The 11,841-nt window shown below is 37.9% G+C and overlaps 2 protein-coding genes across 3 annotated transcripts; one reads left to right on the top strand and one right to left on the bottom strand.

Moving 5' to 3' along the window:
* The first annotated feature begins 5,777 nt into the window (after positions 1-5,777).
* Positions 5,778-7,374, top strand: LOC125190648 (stemmadenine O-acetyltransferase-like). The gene has a single exon (XM_048087998.1). It carries the CDS (start codon positions 5,921-5,923, stop codon positions 7,232-7,234), a length of 1,314 nt encoding a protein of 437 aa, XP_047943955.1. The 5' UTR covers positions 5,778-5,920; the 3' UTR covers positions 7,235-7,374.
* A 312-nt stretch (positions 7,375-7,686) lies between these two features.
* On the bottom strand, positions 7,687-10,991 carry LOC125187430 (uncharacterized sugar epimerase YhfK). Of its 2 annotated transcripts, none has more exons than XM_048084023.1 (10): positions 10,770-10,991; positions 10,130-10,213; positions 9,986-10,044; positions 9,764-9,859; positions 9,596-9,673; positions 9,471-9,533; positions 9,212-9,385; positions 9,019-9,114; positions 8,808-8,924; positions 7,687-7,951 (listed from the first exon to the last, which is right to left on the bottom strand). In XM_048084023.1, the coding sequence occupies exons 1-9, from the start codon at positions 10,933-10,935 to the stop codon at positions 8,853-8,855; spliced, it is 888 nt and encodes a 295-aa protein (XP_047939980.1). In that variant the 5' UTR covers positions 10,936-10,991; the 3' UTR covers positions 7,687-7,951; positions 8,808-8,852. The 2 variants fall into 2 exon arrangements, with proteins under 2 accessions (XP_047939980.1, XP_047939979.1); XM_048084022.1 differs by having other exon boundaries at positions 7,687-7,910.
* Positions 10,992-11,841: the final 850 nt, after the last annotated feature.

The raw sequence follows: 11,841 nt of genomic DNA, 5'->3' as shown, positions 1-11,841 counted from the left end.
CTTATGTTCAATACCTCTTTTTCAACATTCAAGGCACCCCTTTTTCACCAAATGTCAATTGCTCACCATTTTTCGCTTTCATTTTTTTTTCTTTTCTTTTCCCCCTTTTTTTTTTCTTTTTCTCCATGCTTTGCATGGTATCATCACTATTTTTTTTTTCTTTTTCTTTTTCTTTTCTATCTCAACAAACTTGTTTTTCATTTGCCAACACCACTTTCACATTTCTCTTTGATTTTTCAAAAGTACCACATGACAATTCCAACCCCTCGGTTTGTCAAAGAAAAGGTTTATAGGCTCAAAGTGGGCTAACAAGGATTATTAACATAGCGGGTGAAATAGGATTTGGCTAATAAAAATGGCCTAACATCCTCCCTTATCTCTATAGCCACTATGTAGACTCAAGGAGATCGCGAGCAAGTTCTAGAAACATATGACATGCTTGAGATAAAACACACATTTAGTGATAGTATAGGCTTAATTCTCACAAGGTCATTTTGGCAAAAGACAAGGCACCATGCGATTCACTTTAGGCAATTTGAAATGAAAATTACATGTTACTTAGCCATATCAACAAGATTTTCAAAAATTTTTGCACAAAATAATCATTGGCAACTCCTCCAACAAATCCTCACACTCGTTCAAACATCACTTTCTCTCACCCTATTGTCATTCTACCCAAGGAAGATTATTAAACACACTAAGAAAACAAGAAAAACATTCCTAAAAAGAAACATAAACACAAAAACAACACAAATGGAACAAGGAAAATATTCCACAAAATCCACAAACAAAGAAAATCATAAGTTAGGTTACATGCCCAAATATCATCATCAAATATAGTTAAAAGAATAGGGGTACATGCCGGGTATCATCAAATCAAATCAACGAGAGAGAGAAAAGTAAAAGGAAATCCACTAGACACCCCCCAAACTTATTCTAAGCAATGCTAGGATAAGTTTGAAAGAGAGTGGATCTTCCATGGACCTTCACTATCGAAGCATTGAAGGGGACCTAGCCGTTGAAGCAAGTCCCGACATGGTTGTTGTGCAACCTTGTAATCTAACTTGGCCAAGGCATTCCATTTGTAAATCTCTTCATCATTTCGAAGGTTGACCCCGCATTTTTGTACCTACAAATAGAGAGCATTAGATGGCAATGTAACCAAAACCTAGAGAAACTATTAACCACACAAAGTAAAAGTACTCCCCCAAACTTAGCTCAAGGCTAACATTCAACAAGTTATCATCATGGAGTACTTTTCACTAATCTCTATCATCAAACTAATAATTTAAAACACAAGAGTAGGCATCACCTCCTAATAATTTCTTATATATCAACAATCAAAGCATATAACAAAAGAAATTAATCACAAAATCACAATTGAAGCTCAAGAGATGCACAAAGTTATCCTATCCTTGTTCTAACATGTAAAGCTCAAAGTTTTCACTTCATCATATCACAAAAATCATCACCAATCCTCATGCTTGTAGCCAAATTCTCCCCCAAGACCAATCAATTCAAACCAAAATTACTCACAACTACACCATCCTTTGATAGTATTATCATTCAACAACCCAACTCTTCATCAACATTAAAACAAATGAGCAACAATGTCCAACAAGGCAACATATCAACATATTCAACTTCACATTATGCAAACAAGTTCTAAATTCTCACCCATTCTAGCAATTCTACAACAAATCCACTCTTAATCCTCAAAAACCCACAATTATGCACCAAATTCATCATAATCTTCCATAAATCACTCAATAAACAACAATAATACTTGGGTAGAGAAGAATAAAGGGAGAAATTCATACCTTTAGGGCTTAATTTAAGTAGAACTCAAAAATTAGCTTCTTGCCTTGTTCTCACAAAATTCCACCAATTAAATGGTTTAAAATATGTAAAAGATGAAGTAGAGGATGAAGTAGAAGAGTTATTAGAGTGTAGAAGTGAGATTGGAAGGGAGAAATTGAGAGGAAATCACCGAAATTCGGAAATTGGGGAGCTAGGGTTCGGAATCGGCGTCGAGTGTTTCTGTCGGGTGATTCTGCGACGCCAGAAATATATACGCGACAAAACACCCGACCGGGTGATTCGGAAATTCGAAAACACCCGGTCGGGTTTCCTTCCTGGAATGCGACGGTGTTTTAATAACACCCGACCGGGTTTTCCGAGAGATGGAAAACACCCGGTCGGGTTTCCTCTCTGGACTCCCACTTGCTTCGGCAAAACACCCGACCGGGTTTTCTTGAAAAAGAAAAACACCCGGTCGGGTTTTTCCACTGGATTTCAACCTATTTTTCCATTTCTTCCATTTTTCACTCTTTTGTTCCCATTTTCCTGTTCCACACACTAAAACAAAGAAAAATCCTACAAGTGAGAGAAAAACACATTGACACAAAATAAAATTGTACCTACTAGGGGTTGCCTCCCCCATAGCGCAATTGTTTAACGTCGTTTGCCCGACGGTCTTCAAGCTCTCACTTAATGGTCCATTGGAATACTCTGTTACCTCATTTAATATAATTTTTCACTTTATATTACTTCATTATCATAACTTATTACTTCATTATATGAATTCAATACTTCACAACAACTAGATTATAGTTAATAGGAAAACAGATCAGTTGCATGACCTCATCACATAAAATATGTAGTTCATTTTAATATGCAAACAATGCAGCAGTTAATTTTAATTCTAAATCCTACACTCATACAAAACAGTTAACATATACTTCATTTTTAGAGTCATTTACTTCATTATAATGTTTTATTACTTCATTTTGGTAATAAAACCTACTGTATAACTTATTACTTCATTATATGGATTCAATACTTCACAACAACTAATATACAACATATCATCCACAATTAGAGATAGTTCACTTGGAATACTCTGTTACCTCATTTAATATAATTTTTCACTTTATATTACTTCATTATCATAACTTATTACTTCATTATATGAATTCAATACTTCACAACAACTAGATTATAGTTAATAGGAAAACAGATCAGTTGCATTACCTCATCACATAAAATATGTAGTTCATTTGAATATGCAAACAATGCAGCAGTTAATTTTATTTCTAAATCCTAAACTCATACAAAACAGTTAACATATACTTCATTTTTAGAGTCATTTACTTCATTATAATATTTTATTACTTCATTTTGGTAATAAAACCTACTGTATAACTTATTACTTCATTATATGAATTCAATACTTCACAACAACTAATATACAATATATCATCCACAAGTATAGATAGTTCATTTTGAATACTTTGTTACCTCATTTAATATAATTTTTCACTTTATATTACTTCATTATCATAACTTATTTCTTCATTATATGAATTCAATACTTCACAACAACTAGATTATAGTTAATAGGAAAACAGATCAGTTGCATTACCTCATCACATAAAATATGTGGTTCATTTGAATGTGCAAACAATGCAGCAGTTAATTTTAATTATAAATCCTAAACTCATACTCCTTCCGTTCCATAGTAATGGAGGCGTTTCTTTTCGACACGGAGATTAAGAAAAATTGTGTTAGGTGAGTTAAGTAAAAGGAGAATAAAGTGGAAAATGAAAAAGGTAGAGAGATAAAGAGAGAAAAAAGTAAGAGAGGGTAAAGTAGGTGTGGAAAAATGTGTTGACTTTTACTTAAAAGAGAAATGACTCTATTACTGTGAACGTACCAAAATAGCAAAATGACTCTATTACTATGGAACGGAGGAAGTACAAAACAGTAAACATATACTTCATATTTATAGATTATTATGAACCCTTTATTTAAAAAAATGTTTTTAAATAAAAAAAAAATATTTTCCCACTTCCCAAAAAATTATATCCGTTTTCTACCCACTTTTAATTTTTTTTTCAACTTTTTTTTTCCCCAAAATTCACATTTTCATCTATAAATACCCCCACTTCAACACAAAAAAATCACATTCTCATCTATTCTATCATCTACATTCTCTCATCTTTTTTCTCATATTCTCTCATCTAAATTCCCACCACACTACACAATGTCCGGCTCCGGCGATCACCCCTACGGCAATCGCGGTTGGAACCACGATTGGTTCGACTCGGTGAATTCCCTAGTCCGGAAATGCAATTTACGGCCCCTCCTCAAACCTAAGGTTCGCAAGCTCCGGGTGGCTACCGTCCTTACCCGGCGGACGACCAAAATGCCGCCGGATTTGGGTGGGCACCCGAACCCGAATCGGGAGGGAACAACAGCTATACTCCTAATCCTACTTCTGTTCCTACTCCTACTAATCTTGTTCGTGGCACTCGCACCCTGTACACTCCGGGTGAGATGATGGCGATGTTCAAAGCCTACTTGGCAGTCTCCGAAGATCCGAGGGGACCGGCACGAACCAAACCGGGGAAACGTATTGGTGGCGCATCACTCGTCTTTACAATGAAATCCGGCCGGGGGAACCATCTATCGCAATGATAGTATGGTGCGCAATTGCCTCTTTAGATGCAATGAGGCAATCGGGAAGTTCCAGGGGTATTACCTCCAAGAAGAGCGGTCGGCGGGGAGCGGCACAAGCGAGCTCGACATCATCACTGCCGCCTTGGCGACCTACCAACGCATGGAGTTCAAGGCGTTCAAGTACCTCGATTATTGGCAGGAGGGGCGCCTACATCCGAAGTATAAGGGCGACATAGTAGCATCCTCCTCCAGCTCCTCCAAGAACGGTCGAGGTCGGTAGCCCTATCCGACGGCGCCCCCGATGATGTGGCTACCCAGCTTGCCGGAACTAACTTGGATAGCCCCAACGCTGGCCCGAGCAGTTCCGCGGACCACAAGGAAGAAGAAGGCGACGGCCACTGCCGTCGCGCCCCGACTCCATCCCCGCCCCCGCTCCCGTTCCCGCTCCCTTTGTGCCTCCTCCACCCCCGAACAACACGTTGTGGACCCTCTTGGGTCAACTCTATATGAACGATACATCTAAGATGACTTCGGAGCAACTTGCGACACATGAGCAAATGATCCGGGGTCTCAAGAGGCAATTGGGGTTAGAGGACTAGTCTTCCACGTGTGTAATTTTTAATTTGTAGGATTTTAATTATGTATTTTTTTATTTTCTAGGATTTTAATTGTGTATTTTTTTATTTTCTAGGATTTTAATTATGTATTTTTTAGGATTTTAATTATGTAATTTTTATTTTTTAATGTATTTTTATAATGTATAAATGTTTTTAATAATTGGAGTGTTTAAATTGAATAATAGAATGGTGGGACCCTTGAGCTTGTCCTTAACTAAGAGCACGGATGTGGGTGTTGTGCTCTTAACTAAGGATAAGGAGTAAAAATGAGTTCGAGTCCACTTCCATGCTCTTAACTAAGAGCACGAATAAGAATGCTCTTAGCTAATTATTTCACCGTGACGTTTGGAGTAGCGTGTGAAAACCAAACTTAATGACTAATCAATCTAGAAAAGGATAAGCCTAAATCAAATTAAATAAAATCAAATTGAGTTAGCATATTCCCACTCAAATAAGGTAGTAAACGATTTGGCTTTATCTAGAACCTCTTGACTTTTCCCCCACACATACAATACGACACAAAACTTGGATCTTATCGACAATATGACTAAGATAGATATTGTCCATTTTTTTCCAAAGTTGGATTAAATGGGACCACCACACTAAATCGCAAGAAACTAAGATTATCAATAATAATAATAATATCAACCGTAGTCCAAAGGAAAAGTCAAGCTGATCAAGTCGGCCGATTCCATATTTCTCAAGAAGTGATTCTTTCATGATAACAGACAAGTTGTGAAGCTTCTTTTTCTTTGATCACTTCTTCTTAAAAAGAAATCTAGCACTTGCTCATTTACACATAGAGAAGTTATCCTTTACATTGAAATTTCCATCAATCAATCATGATCATGAACGTCGAGATTATATCCATGGAGATGATCAAGCCTTCTTCTCCAACTCCAAACCACCTCAGAAACTACAAACTCAACCTGTTGGATCAGCTCATTCCAGCTGCCTATGCTCCCATTGTCATCTTCTTCCCAAATCACGACGGCATCGCCACCTCTTTTCAAGTCGATCTGCTCAAGAAATCGCTCTCGGAAACATTAACGCGCTTCTTCCCACTTGCAGGAACGATCAAAGCAGACGAGCTCTCCATCGACTGCGATGATCAAGGTGCTTGCTTCACCAAAGCAAGAGCAAACTGCAGTTTGAATGATTTTCTCAAGCGCCCTGATCTCAAACAGATAGCGCAGTTCCTCCCGTGCGGGCTGACCAACGCGGGGCTCTCCACGACCAACGTGCAAGCCACTGAATTCGAGTGTGGTGGGATTGCTCTTGGTGTGTGTATATCTCATAGAGTTGTTGATGGAGCTGCGTTGAGTTTCTTCCTCAAGTGTTGGGCTAATGCTCCTGCTGCTAACGAGAAACACTCGTTCTCTCCTGATTTCTCCGCCTCTCGCCTCTTCCATGTCGATGGCTCGTGGCTCAGGGATGCATCAATGATGATGTGGGGTTCTTTGTTTAAGAAGGGGAAGTTTGTTACTAGTAGATTTGTGTTTGGTAGCGCGTCGTTGGCCTTGCTCAAGCATAGAGCGACTGGCGTGGGTGGCAGTAGTCCTACACGGGTGGAGGCCATCTCTGGCTTCATATGGAAACATGCAATGGCTGCGTATGCTGAGAGATGTGGTGCCAAGAATGAGCCTTCTCTACTCACACATTTGGTTAATCTAAGGAAAAGGGCAGTCCCAAATTTCTCACAAGAGTCTCTTGGCAACTTGATGTGGATAGCAAGTGCAATGTGTGGAGGTGGGGGTGATTTGGGGCTTCCTGCGCTGGTGGATAAAGTGAGGAGGTCGATATCCGTTGTGGATGGAGAGTGTGTGAAGAAGTTAGGAGGTGAAAAGGGATCGAAAATGATTCTCGAGTGCATAAAAGAGATTGAACAAGTGGGAAGTGAGAATGTGCACCATTTAGGGTTTTCGAGCTGGTGCAAATTAGGGTTCTATGATGTCGATTTTGGGTGGGGGAAGCCGGTTTGGGTTAGTAGCATTGATACAAGCGGGTCGTATTTTATGAATCTTGTTGTTTTGATTGACATGAGAAGTGGTGATGGAATGGAAGCTTGGGTGACACTGGAGGAGCAAGAAATGGCTGCCTTGGAGCATGATCAAGAGTTCACAAGTTTTGCCTCATTGAATCCAAGCCCCCTCTAATTCAAGACTTTTTCTTTGATTTTGTTTTCTTGGTTGTTAGACTAAGGGATTCACCGGTAGACCCAGTGACTATTACTCATGTTGATATGTATACAACTCGAAAGTTTACATAATTGACCCAAAAATTTAAGGTTGTTTTATTTTTAAGATGTAGACTTTATTGAATGTAGGCAAGTTTTGTCCATTTGCCAAATTATAGTCAGATTTATGCTCACGTGTAAAATTACTATACTATATGAAATGCCAAATTTATAGATGTTCGAACAAATCACGATCTCAGTCTCACATGATCACATCGGCATGCAACTCGAACAAAAATTATACTCCATCTGTCATATTCTAAGTTGAGCATTTCTTATTTGACATTATATTTTATGTAGTGTTGTTTTGTGAGTTAAGTGGAGAGAGAATAAAGTAGACATAGTGATATTTCTATTTTAAGAAATGTGTCATTTAGAGTGAAACATTCCAAAATGAAAAACGTATCACTTATAATGAGACAGAGGAGTAACAATTAATGCTTATATTTTACAGTTGTTGATGTAGAGTCAATACAGTTAATGCTTCACATCAACCCTAAGTATCTTTACACAAATACATGGTGTCGCTGACACCATTCCGAGAACATCTATATCGTCGGTAGTCATCTCGTAACGCCGCCACTCACATGGTACTCCTACACGATCCAGTCGAAAACATTTGAGCAAACTTTGGTCGCTACATAGAGTAATTAAACTTTAGATTATGTTATTTTCCCTTCCAGTAAAATGTAGGTTTAGGATTTGAATAATGCACATTCTGATTTCTAGTAAAATACTCTTTCCGTCCCATTAAATATGAAACATTTGATTTTTGACACGAGATTTTATGTAGTGTTGTTTTGTGAGTTAATGAAGAGAGAATAAAGTAACAAAGAGAAAAAAAGTAGAGAGAGTATTTTTTCTATTTTTAGAAACGTTTCATTTTTAGTGGAACAACTAAAAAGAAAAACGTTTCATTTTTAACAGGACAGATGGAGTGTAATTTTAAAGTTTAATTAAAATCACTTTTAAATTAAATTGTGATAACCAATATAAAAGAAATGAAAATAAAATAAAAATGTGGGACTCGTGAATAGTTAAGGGAGGAGACAATTTTTAGTGATATTGTGGTTAGTTGTACTAAATTTTTAGTGACATTGTTGTGGATGTTTTAAGAAGCATGTGAAATAGTATATTGTGATGTTTTGTCACGCTAATTTGGATCGATGTTGGTTGACTGCAATTGTTCGCACAATAAACTACAACTTGATTGTGAAGAACTGTATTAGACTATTGACTAGTGTTTTGTCCTAGTTGATGTGTCTTAACTTTATTGTTTTGCAGACAGAAGCATACGAAATAGAATCTTGGATAAAAAGCTAATGTTCATTTGATTTAAGAGGTATACCCATTCACTAGATTCTTTAATGATGGATTTTGATCATACAGTTTGAATCGATTGGAGGGTAATTCTCTATTTTAAAAATTGGACATATATTTTAAACTCGTACAAATAATAGCACAAACGCAGTCAAATAAGGTCGGATTAGAACCTGGTGTCGACCAGTCTCGAACCGTTGGATTTGGATTTCGAGCTCCTATGTTGATCTTTCTATCAAATCAGCAAAACATTTTTTCCAGTCGGAAACCTTCTCGTCGCCGTTAACAACCTGATGCATGACCAAACAAACTCCGATTTAGAACAAAAGAACAACAGGAGTAATGAAAATAGGATAAGAGAGAGGATTAGTTGTATTTCCAAACCTCAAATAGCAATCCATTCTGAGGGGCATTGTCTAATGCCTCTACACAAATAAAGGCAGCATCTTCTTTGCTAAGACTTCCCTTTGATGCACAACCCTGTCTCCATATTTTCTCGTCAATCCAGAAAATTCCAATGAATTCGTATACATGCTTTGACGATTATGCGTGCAAGACCCTAACGAAATCGAAATACCTCATCAAAGCAGAAACCTTGTTGCCCCCCAGGTGTATTTTTCAGGACCCCAGTTCTGATGATGGTATAGGGGACACCAGAGGCCTTCACCGTATCCTCATCTTCCTTAGCTAGTTTCCTGGCGTTGCTGTTCATGATCGCTTGAATGCCGCTCAACTCCCTATAAACGGACAACTGAAAACCTTCACACACTCACAACATCAGCAATGTGAGTTTGTTGAGGTTGCAGAGCTAGATTCATGTCCGAAATTTGTGATACCTTAGACAACAAGATCACATTCTGCACGCCTTTCCAGCCATCAATGTTGTACAAGCTTCCTTCCTATAAATTTATATCAATAAATGCATTGAAGAAGTAAAACACGATGTGGGAGACGTACGTACAACTGGGCATATAACTGCACGAACGCCTCTTAAGGCCTTCTTGAGGAAGATCTTCTCCTTTGGATCTCCAGCCAAAGACTTCAAACCAAGCTTTGTGTATCAGATTTCGACAGCAAAGTGAATTAAACGACTGACCAACGAGTAATTTGTAAGGAGAACACTTTTTACCTCAACATAAGCGCCAAATGCTTCCATGGCAACACGCTTGTCCTTCACAAGTGCTTTTACTCGAAGTCTTTTGACGATTAGCTGAAGTATAATCATCTGTGGCAGAAGCAATAGATCAGACAACAAGGTTTCAAAACATGACAGCAGTACACTGTTGCTCACGTTCATAATCCTGATGCAAGCGAGACTACTAAATTCTGATCATATATATAAAACCATCACCTGACCAATCTCATTGTCCCCATCAGTTACTAACACAGCATCTCTAACTTCATTTTCCTCTGTTTCGAGATAAGAAAATGATTTAACACACTAATCAACAACAAAAGATTAACAAAATCAATAAATATGTTAAATATATAAGACCTGAAGCCTCATCTTCATTTGGTTCATCTCCATCTTTCTCAAGAATATCAGGTGCCCCATACCATTTCCTCAACTTTGGTCCACCTACATGTGAAACAAACACTTCTCACTCAGCGGGTAGGGTTGTAAACGAATCATTCGTTTGCGCACGCTACCATTTCAAGCTCGTTTGAACTTTTATCAGTCTTTAACAATTATGTCTGAGCCTGTTCGATTAGATTCCGAATCAAGAAGAATCAATAAACTGGTTATTCGATCAATAAACTATCAATTCAAGCTTGATTCAACGCTCGTCACAGTTTCAAACTATGCTGGTACTTGGTTCATTACCAATCAAATTAGCTTACAAAAAACCCTCTAAAATACCGCATATGACCAAATCTAGCAAGAAACACTGCCATTTAAGCTAACTTTCATCGTTATTTACCAAATTAGTTGAATTTAATCAAATATCAACACCAAGCTTGATTTATTTTTCATATAGGCTTTCACAAAATCAATAGAAACGAAACCCTTCAGAGTTCAGCCACACAATATATTACATTTTCAGCAAATGAATTTTGGAATTGAATGAATCAAATAAGTGAAATAGAGTCGAATTCTTATAATGAAAAAAACACAAGGCAAAAAAGGTAATAACCTTCAATGTAATCGAGAATCTGGTCCGTGAAGCCGAGCTTCTTCTTGGACGAGAAGCAGGTAAATGATAATAGGCGATTTTGGGAAGAGGAAGAGGGTTTGGCATTATGGAAAGCGCGGTTGCAGTAGAGGGGTGAGAGAGAGAGAACTGAAGCTGAACCCGCCATTGATGGAATTCAATTCAGCTGTTTGATTGCTTTGCACTTTCCCACTTATCTGCGTTCCGTCCATTCGTTCTAATTTTGGAGTGTAGAGTGGGGCCCGCTTTACGATCGATTGTTTATAGAATTTTTCCAATGTCAAAACTGCTAAGTCATAATTGCATCCGCAATGGCGCCTTCTAGTCGGACATCGGAGAGGCTTCTGGGAAGGGCGTGCGGGACGTCCGCCATTGGAGCGGCGAGGGACGGACGCGAACGTCCCTTAAGGACACAGGAGGGGCGCGGTCATCGGCGGAAGGTCATGTGGAAGGGCGACGGGACGTCCGCCATTATGGCGAGTCGCGAACTTCCTGCGAGGACTTCCTGATTTTTTCAATTTTTTTTAAACTCTATACATACGGCTCGTTGAACTTCATTTCACTCGCACCATTTGTGTTAATTAGTTTCTCTCTATAAATTTCATTTCTGTTGAAGATAATAAATGGAGAACGATAAGAACTTTCATAATTTTATTTAATTATGTACTCCCTCCGACCCATAAAAGTTGAGACAAAACTTTTGGGCACGGAGATTAAGAATTTATATTAAATAAATAGGAAAGATGAAAAAAGTAGGAAAGATAAGAGAGAGTAAAGTAAATGATGGAATAAAGTAAGAGTGATTAGATGTTATGTCTTTTGTATTGGTCATCCGTTAATAGTTCCGTTAATTTTATAACAGTCAACAGGTTTAATCCAATTTTGACCAAATTAGATATTTAATTCTGATTTTTTACTCCCTAATTATTCCCTATTTTTTTTGGCCAGAATAGAAGAAGAATCACACTCACTCTTCGTCACATCAGCAAGTAGAGCCTGATTTTCTGATTTCAGATGTTTCTATGTTTCTAATTATTCCCTAATTTTGAAAACC

Source organism: Salvia hispanica, chromosome 5 (genome assembly GCF_023119035.1).
Source record: "Salvia hispanica cultivar TCC Black 2014 chromosome 5, UniMelb_Shisp_WGS_1.0, whole genome shotgun sequence".
NCBI lineage: Eukaryota > Viridiplantae > Streptophyta > Magnoliopsida > Lamiales > Lamiaceae > Salvia > Salvia hispanica.
This window is presented reverse-complemented; position numbering and strand designations above follow the sequence as displayed.